The 19,096-nt window shown below is 40.3% G+C and overlaps 3 protein-coding genes across 4 annotated transcripts; 1 reads left to right on the top strand and 2 right to left on the bottom strand.

Annotated features, from left to right (window-relative positions):
• Positions 1-1,120: 1,120 nt before the first annotated feature.
• LOC119889182 (golgin subfamily A member 6C-like) lies at positions 1,121-6,557 on the bottom strand. Of its 2 annotated transcripts, XM_038700093.1 has the most exons (12): positions 6,449-6,557; positions 5,567-5,607; positions 5,294-5,452; positions 4,537-4,648; positions 3,119-3,169; positions 2,938-3,015; positions 2,749-2,805; positions 2,554-2,613; positions 2,196-2,260; positions 1,961-2,096; positions 1,506-1,567; positions 1,121-1,343 (listed from the first exon to the last, which is right to left on the bottom strand). In XM_038700093.1, the coding sequence occupies exons 2-12, from the start codon at positions 5,587-5,589 to the stop codon at positions 1,157-1,159; spliced, it is 990 nt and encodes a 329-aa protein (XP_038556021.1). In that variant the 5' UTR covers positions 5,590-5,607; positions 6,449-6,557; the 3' UTR covers positions 1,121-1,156. The 2 variants fall into 2 exon arrangements, with proteins under 2 accessions (XP_038556021.1, XP_038556022.1); XM_038700094.1 differs by lacking the exon at positions 2,749-2,805.
• A 774-nt stretch (positions 6,558-7,331) lies between these two features.
• Positions 7,332-14,035, bottom strand: zdhhc24 (zinc finger DHHC-type containing 24). The gene is made up of 3 exons (XM_038699150.1): positions 13,731-14,035; positions 10,007-10,284; positions 7,332-8,923 (listed from the first exon to the last, which is right to left on the bottom strand). The coding sequence occupies exons 1-3, from the start codon at positions 14,033-14,035 to the stop codon at positions 8,631-8,633; spliced, it is 876 nt and encodes a 291-aa protein (XP_038555078.1). The 3' UTR covers positions 7,332-8,630.
• Positions 14,031-19,076, top strand: LOC119888543 (spore wall protein 2-like). The gene is made up of 10 exons (XM_038699146.1): positions 14,031-14,943; positions 15,414-15,567; positions 15,747-15,827; positions 16,205-16,292; positions 16,511-17,038; positions 17,157-17,298; positions 17,453-18,292; positions 18,358-18,522; positions 18,608-18,642; positions 18,740-19,076. The coding sequence occupies exons 1-10, from the start codon at positions 14,843-14,845 to the stop codon at positions 18,838-18,840; spliced, it is 2,235 nt and encodes a 744-aa protein (XP_038555074.1). The 5' UTR covers positions 14,031-14,842; the 3' UTR covers positions 18,841-19,076.
• Positions 19,077-19,096: the final 20 nt, after the last annotated feature.

Genomic DNA, 19,096 nt, shown 5'->3' with positions numbered 1-19,096 from the left:
GCAGGCTGGACTGCTCTAAACCATTTCTGGTATAGCTGTCATGTTCTCACTGTGGAGAAAAATAAAGGTCTTGAATTTGTGGTCACGGCCAGTCTGGTGTTCCTAGATGGGTTTCAACATAAAAGCCTAATGAGGTTAATCACTAAAAGCAGGATGAGGAGACATCAGAAGATAAAAATTTCCCTGTTTATTGCAAATAACTATCACACTTACTTATCTGAAAGGTTCAGTGTTAAAGTTTTCAAATGGCAACAAATGGCTCAATGTACATGCACTTGCTCCTCAGACAAAATATGTACTTTATAATAAATTTAGTCATTCTAAAGTATTCTCACGCAGTGAAGAAACATGCTCTGTGGAGTAGTTTATCAGTTTGGGTTAGTGTAGAAACATGGCTTTGTCCATGTAAGAGGACCTGGGGTATGTGTAGAAGGAAATGGCTCATCTAAGGTCATAAAAACATAACGGATCATTATGTAAGGTCTTTATACACCACTAAAACCTAGTTATGTATATTATCTTGCATTTATGTTAATAGATCCTCCTAAATATTACACTCTGAATCTTTAATACAATATTCACAGTGCCATATGTACAGAGCATAAGTGTTTGGTTTCCAAACAATGGCCCCAAAAAGACATCCCTACCTAAAACTATTTAAATTTAAGTAACTGGGGACAAAATCTAAAGTGCTCGTTCTGTGTAAAAATAGAACAAATCAAAAGGGGTTTCTTCCAAACTTAAGTCTTTTTAGTACAAAAGTCCCACTTTGTGTTTCAACAGGAGAAAATGTTCCAAACAAAAACTTTCTCAATTGACAAGTGAGTATTGTTTGAAGACAGAGTTGAAAAAATTGAAATACATGTTTTAATTAACTGTTCTAGTGAAATACATGTGAAAAAAGGTCATTAGATGTCTTATTAGTTTGTTTCAGGTTATTGAATCATGTTTTTCAAAGAGTTGTTATCACAAAACTAAATGTGCAAAATGATTTATATTCACCGCAAATTCCATGTTTCTTTTGTAAAATTGCTAACATTTAAAATAAAACCTTCGGCCTTATGACCCACTGAACAGAAAACATACTCAGCTGCTAAAAAGAAAAAAAGAAACACAACCAGCCAGATAAACATGTTTATAAGAGGGAGTGTTTACATCAAATAGGAGGTAAGGTCCCATAACGCACACTGCAATAGGGCTGTAACGTCAGGCGTACGCCGCTCCACAAGGTGTTGATGGGAAAAAAATTTCCTGCACAGCTTCCTGAAGCCACAATGGCCAAAACGGTGAGAATGAAGATGAACAGCACAAATACTCGAGCTCCCTCAAAGATACCAGCACACCTTAGACAACGCAGAAACCAGAGGGACGATAACGAGTCAGCAAACATCAAGAGATAGAAATTCAATTTGTTACTAAACAGAATTATTATGTTATAGTTTGACCTTTCTCATATCCTACACCAAAGTCTAACAGAGATGTTTTATAATGTGAAACTGAAGTACCTTTTGGTCTGAAGGTCTACTGTGAGACTTTGAGGTTTCAGCAGCTCGGCCTCAGTTTGCTCCTGCAGACACAGTGGCAGACATCACTGATCTATTCATTTCCACAGCTACAGTCATGTCGCTGCTGTCTGACACACTCTAGTGGTCACTTCTGGAAGTGCAAGGCGTATAATCATGGAGGTTGCAGTTTGTGGCATCTTGAACTGCACTGCATTACACATGGAGATGTTTCTGTTATTTCAATGAGCCCGAGCTCATTGAAATAAATGGGATAGACAAAATACTAGAAACAGCCGCCAGTATAAAGCAATACAATTCAACAGCACCACAAACTGCAGCCTCCAAAATGATCATTATGTTTAATAAACACCATCAACAAAAACTAACTGTTGTATTATACTGTGTTTTACATTCATTACAAGTTCAAGTCTAAACATGAGAGGGAGAGGCCATACATGTCTAAGATCAGCGGGGTCTGACATGCTGGCTTTCACTTCAGCTGAAGAGGCCTGCAGCTTCATTTCCTCAGCGAAGGATAAAGGGGGTCCGAGTGATCCTTCCTGTTCTCTCATCAGGGCATTCACAGTGGCGCTGGAAACCAACAGCAGACACGAAGTACGGTGTGAGTGCAAGCAGATGACTCTGTGTATGTCATGATACTCATTTTAAAAACACAAGGACCAGGTTTACAATGAAGCCTCATCCAGTCTGTCCTCCAACTGCTTCCTCAGCTCCTGATTTGTCAGCCTGAGATCCTGGAGGAGAAAAACATGATCAGAAATCAAAACTAACACATTAACAGCTCAGGGATAATGTTGGAGATATTGTTATGTAATCTCAAGTTTCACATTGTTGCAAACCTGGTGAAACAGGGCCCTGAACATCTGTCATTAGTCAACACTGCGAGAACCTACACACTTTTACATCACATTTTCAAATTGTACACAACAGTGTCAATACTAAAGTAAGAAAACATATTTTAACTAGTGTGTGTATTTACCATTTTGGAATTGTCTTTTTAACTGCAATAGCAACGGATGATCTTTACCTTTATGATGTTGGAACACTCTTCTTCTGTTTCCTCCGAGTGCTTTAACCGCACATTTTTCTATTACAAACACAAATGTGAAAAAAATGTGACCTTCGAATGATGAAAGACAAAGAACGGTTCAAGATATTCATGCTGAACTCCAAAGAGAAAGATGAATATTTAACCACCTAGTGCTGATGTCTCTGTTCCTACCTGATGAATAACCTCATCCCTATGCTGCAGCCCTAACTGAGCCTCTTCCATTTCACACTGAAGAAACACACGACATAACAAATCAGGAGTGGTTTGACGGTGTAAAATGACTAATGCAAATACTGGTAGGATGAATGGGGAGAGGAAAATAATGAAACACCTCTGAATTTGCTGAATTCACGGTGTTACCTCGAGGGTTTGAAGGGCAGCCCTGAGCTTGGTCAAGCTGATCTTGTCCTGGTCTCTCTCTTGCTGGAGGCTCTTCAGCTGAAAAAGTCAGAATGACATTTAAATGTGCAAATTTCTGTACAACTTGTAACTGTAGTGTATGCTGGCAAATTAGTTGTGTGAAAAGTAACAGACACCATACCTCTGCGGTTAATTTCTTATTTTGTTCCAAAGTCATGGTGCATTCCTTCTCCTGCACAAAAACACAACACCACAAAGGGCAGCCTGGATATTTAAAATGACAACCATCATCCAACATATTTGACTATGGAACGGTGAATGCATTGATGTTTAGATCAATCACCATTTCTCAGAAATAGGGGTAGTGTCAATGAATGTGAAAGTCTCAAAACTAGTCTGACATTGTTTATAACCTAAAATAACGCACAACTTGAACTAAACCTTCACAGTATAGGTGTTAAAGAAGCTGGCTTTAACTCTTTTTGCAATCTAATTACAAATCAGCAAACTTGCAATCCATGATTTCACATGAAAAACATAATTAAACAAAAATCCTTCCCTGACCTCTGTGTACAACCTAGATTAGACTCCAGCAAAGAACACAATTTAACACAGTGGTTCCTGAAAAATGACAAAAAAAACAAAAACATTCAAATGTTTGTTTGTCGCAGCTCTGTGCACAAATTTGAAAGTGAAGACCTCTGAGCTCTGCCTGTGAAGCAACAATTCAAAGATATAATTTGCTACGTTATATATTTTTTGTGTCCTTATATGATCACAAATGTTTCCAAAAATTTTTCAAACCCAGACAAATCCGCAATTTTAATAAAATCTAACAGTGCGATTCATGTGGTCACCTGTCAGTACGTCATATGCCCTTTGCGAATGCATCAGCATTGTGGTTGTCTGGCAAACAGCGTTGGCGTTTTAGCATGAAACTGCTTTATTCAGTGTTTCTACAGGTTCTAATCCAAGGTCTGTGTGATTAGAAGAGGAGACCTCTGTGGAAAATTTGGCTCCTGAAGAAAAAAAACTCCTGAACGTCTGGATCTTAAGTAATCAGAGCAACAATCTGAGCAAATGTCAGCAGCAAGCTTGGCTCGCAGCACCTTTGGGACGTCCTTTGTGTGCCAAACAGTGTTGGAGAAACACTGTTTTTTAACGTGAAACTGCTTTATTCACCGTTACTACCGGTTTTATTCACCTGATCCATTTGTTTTGGAAGGGAGGAGACGTCTGCAGATAATTTGGCTCCTGGTAAAAACTCCTGAACGATTAACACTGAAGGATTCAATACCAGGAGAAGCTGAATGCAATGAAGACAACAGCAGTGACGATGAAAGACAACAACTCCCATGATGACACACTACCTCGTGACATCAAACTTTGTCTTTTGTTATTGTTTTGATGTGAGAGAGCCTTAGCGGAAAATAATTACATATTGTGTGTTTATCAATTCAATGTAAGACTAGATATTATCAAGGATTTTGTTTTGTCCAGTGTCACGTGTGGTCTAACATTTTAAGTCTAAAACATCTTTGTGAAAACACCAGTAATACATTGTAATATAATATAATATAATCAGTTCTGGTTACCCACCAATTTCTGAATCTTCTTTTCACTGCATCTCTTTTCGTCGAGGTTCTCAGCCAGGAGGGACCTGCAAGGCTCTGCTTCAACCTGCTGCGCTTCACTGATGATCTTCTCTAGGCTGCAGACACACAAACACATCTACAAGATCCTGACAGTTTTCCCCACAACAGTTTTAAAGCACTGGATGCATATACACTTAACAAAAATATTAAAATATTTAGACAAAATAGGAACAATAATATAGTTACAATCTAAGTTAAGGTAAAGACCTCTAAAGCTAATGATATAGTGGATGCTTTTATCCAATTCTGAGCCAGAATCAAAAGCATAGCTGGAGTCTGCAGAACCAAAGATAAGGGCCGCTACCTTTTATTCATCTAGCTGTGGAGAGTATTTAGTCATTTAGAGTTTAACTTTCCCAGCAAACATCACAAGGTTTCACTAAAAGATATAGCTAAATATCATCACAGAGATGGGTACTTTCTTAAAACAGAGCCCAGAGGAAGTACATTAAGAGAACAAATGAAAACAGGTGATGAGCCCAGAGAAAGTGGAAAAATAAGTTCCAACATTCTGTGTAGGAGGTAAGCCAACAACATGCTTGAGGAAAAAGAGAGTGGCTGTCTGAAAGGCAGCAGGGAGATCAAAGAGAATTATAGGTGATTAATATGCTAAAAGATTTCTTGAAGTGTTTAATTTGATAGTCAGACGGTTGAGGAACCCTCCTGCTAATGAGGAGAAACAATCATGTGCGACTAGTTACGCTTTCACTTGTTTTCTGAGAGTGGCGTTTTCCGTGCGCAGCATTGCCATATCATCATCTGCAGCATCCAACCAGCGCCTCATCTCAGCATTCAGGCCCCTCAGCTGGCTTTGACTATAATCCAGCTCAGCTATTTTCTCAAGCATCTCCTTCGGTGTCCTACACACACACACACACAGACACATACACCAGAGAAAAGCTTCATATGTTGCTGCTAAGTAACTAAACCAAACAACTTTTTGCATGGGGTTTTATTCAGGGAACAACACTCACATATTTTCCTCTGTGACGTCCATCCTGCTGACTTACTCGTCCTTGTGTGAAAAACATATAACCCACCAAAATTACCATAAGGAGCGACACACAGGTTTTTAAGATATATTTTCCATACATTTTTCTTCCAACCTTAATTTATTTAAAAAAAAAGACACATTATGACAGTGGTCCTCTTTTATTTGTTGATAGTGTTACTCTCTCACTGACTCATAATGTTACTTTTCTAATCAGACTGGTAACATACATTCATTCAACTTTGCAGAAAGCAGAGACACCTGCAATGAAATTAAATCTTTTATTGCCTTTTTATTCCAAGCTTTAAAAGCTGATTATCCTGAGTACTGACATTTAAAAAGAATCAAATATCCTGTGGTTGCAATCACTATTACTATCCCAGTTTATTATTAAAAATAAATAAATTCTCTCAGTGACTTTAACTGCTCTTTTCAGCAAAAACGTGCATCTCTGAAAGTCAGCCAATGTGGCATGTGTATAATGCTACATTCGTCAATAGGCAAACGTAACGTTAAGTTAGCTAACGTTACAGTTCATGCTGCTTTCCATAGCTAACTTTAAACTTGTATCAGTCAGATTTTTAGAAAGACTTAGCATTTTAGATAACTAACTAATGTTAACATTCCACATTAGTGTTGGACACACAATTAAGTCCAGTGTTTTTCGAGAGATGTTGACACCCATCACTCCTGTTTTCACTGACTTACGGGCAAAGTTACCATTAGCTAATGTTTCTCAGCTAGTTATCTAACGTTACACAAGGCAAAGTTCGAACTTGACCAAAAGTTACCATATGGCTAAAACTGCTAACGTTAATGTTTTATACGGATATGTCATTAAAAATCGAAAACAAAAATGCCTTACCAGCGAGTAAATCGAAATGCAGACGGTGGGAGCAGCTAAACCGCGGTTCTGACTGCCACACCAAACGCAGGATGCGCACGTTGCCGGGTCTCCTGGCGGTTAACAGTTACCGTTCAAACCAACAAGGTGACGACAAGCCCGTGGTTATCACATCGTGATTGTGACGTCAGACGTGGAATAAAACGTCAGACGTTGACCAGGTACAGAAGCCCCTTGTATGAGGATAGGTCCAAAGTGTTGAAGAAATATTGTGAGCCAGGTTCAGGTGTGAAGATGTTTTGGAGACTGATGAAGAACCGAGGAGTCAAATGCCAAAATCTGAAGGATTGCATCTTTTGGTCCCTTTTATGTTTCCCTCTTCCCCCTAGTGCCTGTAGGTTTCCCTATTAGGTCATCTTTAGCTGGCCTTAACCTAGAACATCTAATCTATCTGATGTTTAGACTCCAATGCTTCATCATATTGGAATCTATCACCATCCATGAGTTGTACTCTAATCTGTGGAGCCAGTGACTTCTTGTAAGACTCAACCTTGTAAGATTCACAGAGAACACTGATATCTGCTAGCCTGACGCCTGAGCTACAGTCTCTGCCTTATCAGTCTAACTGTTGTCTCCCTAAGGACAGTTACATGTGAGAAATAACTAGAGCTGGAAGCTCAGTGAACACTTGTGGGGTCAGCTAACATTTATTAAAACGTGTAGCTTGAGAGCATCTTTGTCAAACTCATAAGTATCCTTCTTACAAATGGTGTGCACTTTTAAAATAGTTTCTCTGTATCAGAATTAAATCAGCAGGAATGTGAATGACCAGATTTTACAACTCAAGTGACATGTTTGACATTATATGAACTCCAGGAAGCACTAAATTTGACTACAACACAACTTGTCCCACAACAATTTTAATAGAAATAGATAAAACATTTCTTCCCCTTGACACAATTTATTGAAGCACTTTCAAATGGCAAACCAAATGACCCATTTTAAATAGCAAACAAAAATCAAGAAATGAAGTAGACATGTATATTTAGCAAACAATTTAAAATACTTACAAACTTTGGCTGTAATGTAAATATATTCACTAGATTTTAAGGCCAGGAGAATCATTACAAAAGAGAGGAAAAAAAGGATTGTAATGGAGGTAACAGAAGTCCAGTTCATCCCAAATCCATACCACATTCTCTTTGTTGGGTTTAGTTGACAGTGACATTCTAAAGTCACAGTCTGATTGACGTCTGACAGCGTTAAGTATTGTATAAAAGCATATTGATTTCCTGTATACTAACTATTAAAACACAATACTCTAAAGATTAGTATACAGTATATACTGTACAATTAGTATGTAGTAGGGAATTGGGACATGTTGTTACACTGCACGCTAGGTTTGGTTTGCTTTGTAGTAGGTCCCTCACTGACTGAAATAACATAATGTGAGACATGGGGAAAGAACGATTTGAAATAGTGTGTTCACTAAATGATTTAACATTAGTCTGTAAAATACAACACTAGATTTCACACCATTTATAGTTCCTTTAATCCTTCAATAAAAAGCTCAGTGCAATAAACTCAGCTGGAGATCAGGAGTAGATGTAGACAAGTGGAAAGCACATCATGATCCCAGCGGCTAATGCACAACGGCAGATAGCAGGCGGTATTTTTTTACACCCCACGGTCTATTCAGAAACAGTGCAAGCCAAATTTGTATGACCGTCAGATTTAGGCAAAATAAACAGTATGAGAAAGTAGTTACCATCACCGATCCCAAGAGGATGACTAAACAGCAGTAGAGAAAATTATACATTTTTCCAATCATTAAAATACATTCTAATTTCAGTGTTGTGTACACACGTTTTCAGTGCACAGTATTCCAGAGGAACTCTGCTGATTTCTGTGTTAATACCCTGAGGCCAGCCTCAATGAGCGTATAGATTACCTTTACGTCAAGGTACATTTCTGAGTAGACCCATCGTTTCTTTGTCTCAGAGGCTAAAGGAGATACTGGTAAACAGTTACACCTACTCTCATACCTAGTAACATCTTAAACAACCACATACTGTCCTTGCATCTTCCCATCGTAAGCTTCCTCTTCTTGACCTGAGGTGATCTTCCCTGCTGATGCTCCCGATAACATTAACCATCACGAACGCAAAGACACCCGGCCCGTTAAAATTCAGACTTTCAGCTGTTACCGGATGGGTTCCAGCGATCCGGTGACCAGGAAGTTTATCCCATCTCCAGGTAGAGGTGATGGGATGAGTGGGCAGAGCCAGCAGAGGTACCAGCGAAGCCCCAGAGTGTGACGCAGGTTGCCCAGGAGCCCGAGGCTGTAGGGCCGGCGGGACGAGTACCACTCCCTGGTGGTCTGGCCCCGAAACATCAGGAAGAGATGGAAGAAGAAGAAGGCGGACACCAGAAGGAGTCCCACCACGCATGTGTCAGCGATGAAGGCGAAGGCAAAGGCACGCGCTGAGACCTGGCCTGTGGAGAGATGGAACAGCGGCACAGATTAAATCATAGCCAGTTATATAAATGCACGTTCATATTTGTACATGAAATAGATTGTTATATTTCTGCAATCCATCTCATCACAAACAACTGAACCAATGTGTCCAAGAGCATAAATGTAGCATCCCGCTGCATTAAAATTTAAAGAGAGCTTAGGGGAAAGTAACCTTTAACGTTCATAAAATTATAATTAGAGATTTAAAATAAAAAGTCTGCATTCACTATTTCACCACCAGTTTGGTTCAATCACATGTAGACCACTGTGTGTGATTAATGGGACACTTTGACCAGAGCTTTCTATCAAGTGAGATAAACATAGAGCTGACACGAAAACAAGGAGGAAGGCAGCACTGCATGTCTGTCCATCGTGAAAGAGGGATCCCTCCTGTTTCTCTTTCTGAGGTGTCTTCCATTTTCTCCCCAGTTAAAGGGTTTTTGGGGAGTTTTTTAAAATCTGAATCGAGGGTCTAAGTATAGAGGGTGGCATATGCTGTACAGATTTTAAAGCAGATTGAGGGAAATTTGAACTGTTTTGATCCTCAATTAATCAGACTCATTTTTAAAGCTAATAAACCAAGCATTTAGCTCTTCCAGCTTCTCCAGTGTGAAGATTTAAGCTTTTCTCTGTTTTGTCTAAGTGTAAATAGAATATTTTGGGGGGGGGGGTGAACTGTTGTCAGACAAAACAAGACATTTAAAGAAATCATCCTTGGCTCTGGGAATGGAGCTGTGATGGGCATTCTTCAATATGTCAACATTTTACAGACAAAACAACAAATTTACCAATCACAAAAATATCAGATTAATTGTTAATATAAATAATAATTAGGTGCAGCCCTATGTCAAACACTACACGTGGGTTTAAAATGATAACAGAAAACCAAAAGTATATACAAGTTGCTTTAACATACCTAGTTTCTATGCAGGAGCTCACTCTACTTTAAAAGCACAGTCAATAAAGATTAGTTTATAGATTGCATTCAGTTTACCCAGGGTGAGTAAAACTAGTGGAAAATAAGTACCTCAGCTATGCAAAATGTAAAAACCAGATTGCACCTGAAACTAGCATGATCCAGGGTATGAGCAGCAGAAGGACACTGTGCAGAGTCAAACCCTCCTTCAATATGACGATGAAGACCTCCGCGTTCATCATAGTGGCGTACAGGAGACCAGACCACATAAATAACAAGCAGCTCACAAAGTAGCGGTAGTTACGGAAACCCACACAACGGCCAAAGAAGACGCAGTGGTGATCCCGCCGCAGCACGCACACGTTGCAGTCATAGCAGTGGGAGCACCGAGGAGGAGTGTGTGTCTCGCATGTATAACAGTACCTATGGGAAAGAAAGACAGAAAATACTATTATTTATGGAAAGAGATTTTCCTACACTTCACAGACAAAACTGGGTATTAATCTCACTGAAACATAAAGACTAAGGCCATCAGTGTTAAGTCTATTTTTACAACTGTGAAATAGCAGAGGATCGCATTTCTTTGCTGTGGTTATTCTCATAATTATAAGGTTCCTACTTTTGCATTCTACACATACTAGAAAATTCTTTAATACTGATGAGCGGTATAAGTTGTCAAGAGAGGTTACATTTCCTTCTAACATAGTGAATATATAATGTAATGATGGACTGTTGGTCCACAGTTTCTGTTTTTATCGTGATAATTATCGATATAGAAAGATAAGAATTTTTTTCGTGATTACTATTTTGGCCATATCATCCAGCCCTACTGTCTGTCTGTCTGTCTGGGCAATAAAACAATAATGATAAATACTGCAATATACTTTTCCTCAATAACAATATAACAAATGTTCAATAAATGTTTGATTTCATTCATTTTTATCACAAATTAGCATTTAATTTTTCTATTAAGATATTTATTTTGTTGAGGAAGAAGGACTGACAAAAGTGCAGTTGCAGTTAAAACAACAAGCTACAAACTAATATTCACCAAAATGAGTCGTCCTATGAGCTGCACAATTACCACTGGTTTCTATGTGCAGCCCGCTGTGAGAGTGCACAGGGACCGTCTACAAAGTGCAACGCTGAAAAGACATATTGCAGAGATATTAAATAACTTCACTCTTGTACAATATAGTTTCAGTTGTTTTCTTTGCCCCACATTCATGCAGAAATACATTTGATTATCATACTGAATTAATCAATATTGAAATACAGTTTTAAGTAGCCTAAAAAAATGTCTGTTATTGTTATTATTTTCACAACACATCAGTGACGTAGAAATTTGATTCATTTTAAGATATGCTGCTATTGTCATTATTCTAATGTGCTTCAACAGGATGATTGAATAAAATATTGATTTATTGATTTGACATGTTTTTGATATTTATTTTGGATAAACTGGTAAGTTAATCAAGTAAAAGGCAATGTTTTTTATTTAGAATACACAAAGTTAGTCGTTAGATTACTCGACAAATCGAAAAAATTATCGTTTGATTAATAGACTTGAAAAATAATCGTTATATACAGTCCTAATCAACACAGAAGAGAATAAGGCAGAATACGAACCCCAGAAGATGTCATTGCAGAGCGGAGTTAAAGTGGAGGAAGCAGTCAGAGATGAAGACTTACAGAAGACAAGCAACAGAAAATATTGCAGAGCAGCGTTCGAGTTGAACCAAAAACAATGGAGAAAGTTGAATAGAAAGACATGTTGGGGAACTTGAAAAGATATGCATCTGACCAAAAATGTGACACCTTCGGCCAAAGTAAAACAAAGGACACAAGCTGCCACGTGGGGAGATGTTTTGGAATTGTTAAACATTCAATTCAGAAAAAGCAGGAGCAACTGAGACCAGGGACTTTTGTCAGGAAAATGCATGACTCTCTACATGGTAGATTCAGAGAACACATCATGTCTCATAACTTCTCATGCGAACCCATGCGACCAAAAGACATAACTCAATATCAGCAGGGTTGGCAAAGAGAGATCGAGCAAAGTCTCACACTGCCGGCTCCAAATTCTACACTGCTCCAAATACTGTTCCAGTTCCAAAGAGAGCAAAAGTCAACACTTAACACTGACAAAGATCTTCAGAAGAGCACAAATGAGAAGAACAGCAGCACTGACCTGACAAGTAAAAGGTCAGAGTGCGCTAAAGAGGTACTACTTTACTGATCACTTAAATACAATGTATGATCTAAACTGATTAAAATCAGTCATTGTAATTTGTTTGAACCACTATGAGCCTGAAAATTTACTTACAAAATCCCCAAACACAACTACTTTAATTATGTGAGAAATATGTATTAATACATGAGGTGGGTTGTTTCAGAGTCTCAATTTATTTCCTACGGCGACGGCTTTAACTTCTTTTCATTGTAGAGATATTTTTATTTTGTTATTTATATAAAGACAAATGGGTAAACAATTTTTAATGGCTGTTCTCCAGGTCTATGTGATACTATATTTAAATTCAAGACAAATACAGCAAACAAAATGATATAGGCCCATAATTGCACCAGTGTGAACACATGATACTTTACACCAATTTAACTTGGATTCTCACCACAAAGAGAACTGGGCAACACATGTGAACTTGTCAAAAGTGATTTTATAAATGTATCAGTTATTAGTCACAAAAACAAATGGAGGGTCAGACATAATTTCCTAAATAATTCTTTTTACTTTTTGCGACTGTAATTAACCAATAACCAAACCATCATGAACCCCACTTTTCAACTTTTAACCACTGAGAAAGGCTGCTAAACAAAACTTCTATCTTTCTCAGAAAAAGCAGTTTAGAAAGCTATGTAAGATGTATTGTGTGTTTCAGTATGTTTGGCAATTCATAAAGCCTAAACCAATGTTTAGTTTGTGGTAAGAAAGGAAGACACCTTCTTACATGCTTTCAATGCTGAAGAGATTCTTGTTAAATTGTGAAAATTGTGTGAATTGTGTGAATACACTTTCTTGAAAAACATTAAAACCATTAACAACAAAGACATTTCCCCCAAACTAAGTGTTGTTGTATAACCACCAGGATACCATTCATGTGTGAGAGGAATTTGGAAACACTACAGCTTGTAACAGTGAAGTTACTGAATGTTAAAGTTCAAATTATTATGCAAAACTATAATTCTACAAACTAAGTGTTGTAGTATAACCAACAGACCACTGATGAGTGGGCTTATAATGGAGAGACTACAGTTTATAACAGTGAAGTTATTAAAGATAAAAAAATCCCAGATTTATTCAAAAGAACATTTCTCTAAATAAGTATAACCAACAGGCAACCACTAGTGGATGAACTGATATTTGATGGTTATACACAGTATAACAGTGAAGCCCCCAAGATCATGCAAAAGCACATTTCCCCGAACCAAGTGTTGTAGTAAAACCAGCTGGAGTTTGTAAATGTGTGTGGGGTGACAGTACATTTCACAAGAGTGAAGTTATTGAATATTTCTGCACTATGTCTTTTCGGCGTGGCACTTTGTAGACGGTCCCTGCATACTCTTCTCACAGCAGGTGTGACACCAAAATGTGTGACCTATCAGATTCTGTGACCCAAATGGGAAGTTGAGCGCCAGAGGCTTTGTTGACGATATGAACCGGTTGCAGTTTGGTTGGGTTTAGGTAGCAAAGGTACTTGGTTATGGTTAGGAAAACATCATCGTTTGGGTGTAATCACAGAATCTGATAGGTCACAGATTTTGGTTTTACAGGTGTACAACTTTTGATATACAGTCTAGAGGCCAGTGTTAACTGTTATGTGTAATAATCCCCACAGCTGCCCCTTCCTTACCTCCACCCCTGGCCCATGCCCTCTCCCCCCAGGAACACCCCCTTGATGCTGGGGCTGGTTCTGACAAAGAGCAGAGCGTTCCAGCAGATGTTGACCAGCATGAAGTACTGGGCCAGCAGGTGGGCCGCTTTCCACCAGGCGGACCACGCCGTCTTCTTCTGGTCTGCCTCCAGCGGAGCCTCGACCAGCACCAGGTAGCTCACCTCCCCGGTGATGGAGAAGACCAGGAAGGTGTTGAGGACCACGGGGAGGTGGTGACACAGCCTCTCAACCCTGCAGAACACTTTACTGGCGAGGCTCGTCATGTTTCCTGCCCGGTCCGTTTCCCTGCGTGGTGTTTAAATCACAGCTCAAAAGGCGATGAGCTCACTGGAAGGACTGGTTTGACAGACGCACGGTGGCGGCCGTTGGTTAGCTTAGTTAGCCAAAGAACCGCGCTGTTAGCTTCCTCTCCGAGGTTAAACAAGCCGCATAAGATCAGTAACACCTGAAATATCTTCGGGACTCATTAATGTAATGTAAGAGCTGAAATGTTACGTATCTCTGTTACTGGACGGAATCAGGTTCTTCAACCAGGTGTAACACAAACATACATCCGCAGTGCAACAACACACTGTGGTTCCGCTTTTAGCACAACCTGTTGGGTGGTGGTGGGGAGTGGGGGTCCCTTCACCTGGAGCGATTTTTTGAAAATGTGGGGCCCCTAAAAACGTGAAGAGTAACTAATGCAGTTTCTGGCATGTTCCTGACCCCTTACCAGCTCCACCCTCCTGAATCATTTCCCCCATTCAGGGCCCCCTGCCCCAAATAATTTCAGGTTGTATATCAAACAATAATCGGAGGTCTAATAGCCTTGAGGGCTCAACTGTACATTGAAGGTGCATACCTTGTTGTGTTTTATTATAAAAAGAGAGTGCCATATTTATGTTTTTTAGAACTATACTTCAGCAGATGTTTCAATAACTTGGCTACCTGTGTGGCATTTAAAAAAGCTCTCACTACTGTTTAACTCCATTACCACGCCCATGAGTGGATTGGCAGATGTCTGTGGTCCCTCCCCCCACAGACCTTAATCCCTGATAATCTCTGCATCTACTGAAAAGCCTGCGATCATGGCTGCACCGAAGGAGAATTTACTGTCGCTTGGGAATCTGACCGGCACAGAAAGAACTTTCACTTTCACAAAACAAAGAGAGCACAGCCTGAAAAAGAGGTAAGAATGCCAAATGCTGTCATGTCGTGTGGGAGTGATTATCATGGGCCTGGACAAGACAAAAAAAGACCATAAAACAATTGGATTTCCACAGGGATTTGTACAAAAGAGGAAGCCCATAGTGTAGTATTGGTAAAGTTTAAAGAATTATTATGTGGAAACTACAGTATATGCAATATTCCCAAAATACTATGTAAAAGTAAATATAATCTCAGCTGGAAATTGTATTATTGTCACTTTAGGATTATGTGTGAAGGTGGAGAAGTTTGTGTGTGGCATGGGTGACTATGACTCTGTATTATGACGTCTCTTTCTCACAGTGTCGACAGGCCAACTCTTCAGAGTCATACACATCTGAAAGTGCACACACAAAAGGCAACACGCATGCTTGCACTGTACATTATTGTGTATGTTGGTGTAAATGTTTTTATTTTTATTTTTTTTACTACCTGTGTTTGTGTTTCCTGCAGCAGGGAGATGCATCTGCAGCAGCGCTGGCAGGAGCTGAGGGAGAGAGAGCTTACAGCCCAACAACACAACAGGCAGCTGCTGCAGCAGTTTGAAGAAGCGCAGGACACCCTGAGAGAGATGTTGAGCCTTACTGCTGCCATGAAAACTATTCGGGTGCGTAGACCCAAAGAAAACACACATACACAGTGGGAAATGCACTGGAAAAATTTAGGAAGTAGCTCAGGAGAGGAAACCTGTCTATTACATAACAATCAATCACACTTCTCATCCATATAGCCTTGCCTCCATGAAGCCCTAGGCTAAAGCTTCTTCTTGACATTTGACCCCTACAGATGGAGTATGAACGGTACCTGGATGAGAGCTCCCCCCGCTGGCAGAAGGAACTCAAGGAGAAAACACAGGCTGCTCAGAAGGTACAAGGAATTCATTATGCAGTGGCTTTCTTGCTTTTTGTGATAGTGTTGTCTTTTGTTGAAGGGCTCCCCAGACCTCCCAGAATCAAAGTACGCAGCTAAAGCAATATGTAATTTTAATAGAAATAATTTCGAGAGAGGCTGAAACTCACATCTTACACTGAAAAAAATGGGATGAACAGTGCTCTAACAATTACACATGAGAGCTCTACTCTGCTTAGTAATCATAATCATTGTAACTGTTTCTACCTCATCCTGCCTGATGTGAAGAGGAGTTTCCATTTGTCTAAAAGAGGTCTGAAAATAACTTATTATAGATGTAAAAGACATTTCTGTTTACCTTTTATTTGTGGGACAAGACTTTGTTTCTTTAACAGAGGATGGAGGAGTATTTGAGGTCATGTCTAAAGAACACAGAAGATAAACTGACAAAGTCCTCAGCAGATCGACCTTTACTTTCACAAGGTTTGTCCTCTTCTTCACTGACTTTAAGAAATGATTGCGTGTTCCAGAGAAATCTCAGAATTCCACCTTTTAACAAATTAACTCTACACAAAGCTTCCACAAAATATTTTATGGCCCAGTGGTACTGAGAAACTGTTTTGTTCAGATAATTTTGTTCAAGTTTAAGTTTAAAGCATCACACACATACACTCTCATGTAATATGTGTCTTTGATTGCAGGACCTACTTCAAAGCCACAAAATGTTGCTCCCCCTCAAAAGCACTGCAGCCAAAACAGCCACTTAGACTACAACCAACATGGCTCCCCACATCTCCCTTACACGCAATCTTCCTGGCAGACCAACCCTCAATCCCAAGCATCTAGGTTTCCCATCAGAGCACCCCATCAACTTCAGGGTTCCTCTCATGTCCCTCCATCTTTCCTCCCACCACCCATCTTCACGGACCCATTCCAGCTCCACCACCTCGCCTCTACTCCTGGTCATCATCACCCCTGGCCCAGGCAGAATCCACCAGTTTGGTCTTCCTCACAGCCCCACTACCCCTGGACTGCTGGTGCAGCTGGAATTCCTTCAGGCTCTGAGGCTCTGTGGGGTCAGCTCTACACAGAGGAGCCTCCTACTGAGACTGGGGTGGTGCAGACTGCGGAGGAGGAGGCTGAGACAAGCAGAGCACCAAGCTCAAAGAGAGAGAGAGGTGGTGGAAGCAGGAGCAGTCATTTATCCCAGGAGCTGGACATCAAACCAGGTGGGAAAAGAAAATATGAAAAGTTGAACTTCAGTTCACTTCGTTTTTCCTGTGCGTTCATCTTCCTGATCGTATGTTCTCCAGCTTTTATATGGGTTGTAATTTTTATGCGTCCTAGTTCGTCTATCCAGCGGCCATGCAGAGAGCGGCGAGAGCAGCATGGAGTGCAGTCAGGCGAGCACAGATAAGAGGAAGAGGAGGGAGAAGAGAGGAATAGCACGGCGTACCTCCTCAGACAGAGAAAGATGCAGCTCTCAGGAGTAAGAAATATTCTCCACAGATTTATCCTGAATTTTAAGTTCCTGAACTTGCTGAACTTTGTGTCTTTCAAACCTGTTTCCTCCCCTCACCTCCCTGACCTCAACTGATCTATGTTCTGAATACCATATAAATCCACGACCATTCTCCTTTCAGATCATCTAGGATATCCAGCGCCGTTGTCACTGCTGCAGTCACAGTGGCCCAAAGCTCAGAAAGTGAGGCCTCATCAGAGAAAGGCAGGACGAGCACCAGGAGGACAAGGAGGAGTGGGGGACTTTCTGTTGGATCACCAGGGGATGAGAAGGAGACAAAAGGAAGGACCAGGAGCAATGGAGATGACTCAGGGAGTCACAAAGAAGAGACTCAGTCTGGTGAGGAGCTGGGGAGTCCAACTGAGGAATCCAGGGGTGGAAAAGCAGGGGATCAAAGTTCTGATGTCAAATCTGAGCGGTGTAATGAGGAGTCAGGCGCCCAGAGGGAGGAGGAGGAATCAGGAAGTGTAAGTTTAGAGATTGAAAATGAAGGTGGAGATGAAATAGAAAAGCAGGAGAGGAGCAGTGTAGGAGATGAGGATGAGGAGGAGCGTGAGAAAGATCTGGGAGACGGTGAAGGAGATGACAGTGAAGAAAAAGCGAACAATCAGACAGATGACGAGCAAGAGGAGAGAGATGTGGAAGATGACGATGAGGCTTCTGAAAAAAAGAATACAACAGAGGAAGAAGAGGAGACAGGAGCAGAGGAAGAGATGGAGGAGTCAGAGAGGCTGAAGAGTGACGGCGGTGAGAAAGGGAAACAGGGTCCCGCATCTTCCCAGGATGAAGAGGTGGGCGAGGACGCGAGCGAAGGAGGCGAGGAAAAAACTGAGGAGGAGGGGGAGTCCTATGAAGAGGAGGAAGGAGGGGAGGGGGAGGAAGAGGAGCAGAGAAGAGACGAAGCAGGAGAACCAGAGGAGGGAGGAGATTCAGAGGACAGCATCATCTCACCACAGGACAAGTAAGATAATGAAAGAATCTTACTTGCAAATGACCGCACCTGAACTGTGTATCTGTTGTTCACAGATCTAAAATGATGCACATTATTCCTGAGGCGGCAAGCGAAGATGAGGAAGATGATGAGGAAGAGGGGAGTAAAACAGGATCCTCTGACAGTGACTCAAATGAGATCAGCGATGAGGATGATGTTGAGCATCTACTAGCACCTCAACAAAAATCACAGAAAAAAGAGTGAGTACTGTGTTTTTACATCTCTCATGGCAAAACCTAGATCCTGAAATACTCTTCTCACATATTTCTTTAAACATATTTTCAGAGCAAAGGACCTGAGAGCTCACGAGAAACCTAAAGGTACCGTCCCGTCATTACAATCACACGCTGGGTTGGATATACACAAAACATGTTGTTGAAGATGCTGACTTTGATCCACATTCAATTTCTTTTCCAGCTTTTTGTGACAAGGTGGAGATTTTCCAAGTGGAGTTGGACAAATCAACGAAGACTGATAACCCAAGTGACTCTGATGAGTTTGACCATTTTTATGACTAAATGTGTTGGTCTAAACTGCCTACACCTTCAGAATAAAAGTACAAATCCCTACCTTAGTCACTTAGAATCAGGTATTAGAGTATTATATTAAAAAAAAGGAGTTGAAACTGTTGATGGTAATGCTGATTGTTTGGTTTTCTGGCAGTTGATTTGAGAATGATGGGTTGAGTAATTTCCATGCAAAAATAAAGCATAGCTCACCTGAAACTCCACCACATTAAATAAATATTAAACAATTATTCATCTTATTTCTGGA

This window comes from Micropterus salmoides, unplaced genomic scaffold, assembly GCF_014851395.1.
Source record: "Micropterus salmoides isolate LMB-PRFRI ecotype aquatic unplaced genomic scaffold, ASM1485139v1 Ms_hic_scaffold_5, whole genome shotgun sequence".
In the NCBI taxonomy this organism is placed as follows: Eukaryota; Metazoa; Chordata; class Actinopteri; order Centrarchiformes; family Centrarchidae; genus Micropterus; species Micropterus salmoides.
The sequence above is the reverse complement of the archived record's forward strand: the minus strand, read 5'-3'. Positions and strand labels throughout refer to the sequence as shown.

Bases quoted from the DNA above. Each gene is read 5' to 3' on its own strand.
- LOC119889182 (XM_038700093.1), bottom strand. From the start codon at position 5,589: ATGGACGTCACAGAGGAAAATAT. The intron at 5,453-5,566 runs GTGAGTGTTGTT...GTGTGTGTGTAG, and splicing joins GACGTCACAGAGGAAAATAT to GACACCGAAGGAGATGCTTG. The intron at 2,806-2,937 runs GTAACACCGTGA...GTGTTTCTTCAG, and splicing joins CTGCCCTTCAAACCCTCGAG to TGTGAAATGGAAGAGGCTCA.
- zdhhc24 (XM_038699150.1), bottom strand. From the start codon at position 14,035: ATGACGAGCCTCGCCAGTAAAGTGTTCTGCAGGGTTGAGAGGCTGTGT. The intron at 10,285-13,730 runs GTAAGGAAGGGG...TCTTTCCCATAG, and splicing joins GGCATGGGCCAGGGGTGGAG to GTACTGTTATACATGCGAGA. The intron at 8,924-10,006 runs GTGCAATCTGGT...ATCTCTCCACAG, and splicing joins CTGGATCATGCTAGTTTCAG to GCCAGGTCTCAGCGCGTGCC.
- LOC119888543 (XM_038699146.1), top strand. From the start codon at position 14,843: ATGGCTGCACCGAAGGAGAATTTACTGTCGCTTGGGAATCTGACCGGC. The intron at 15,568-15,746 runs GTGCGTAGACCC...TGACCCCTACAG, and splicing joins CTGCCATGAAAACTATTCGG to ATGGAGTATGAACGGTACCT. The intron at 16,293-16,510 runs GTTTGTCCTCTT...CTTTGATTGCAG, and splicing joins TCGACCTTTACTTTCACAAG to GACCTACTTCAAAGCCACAA.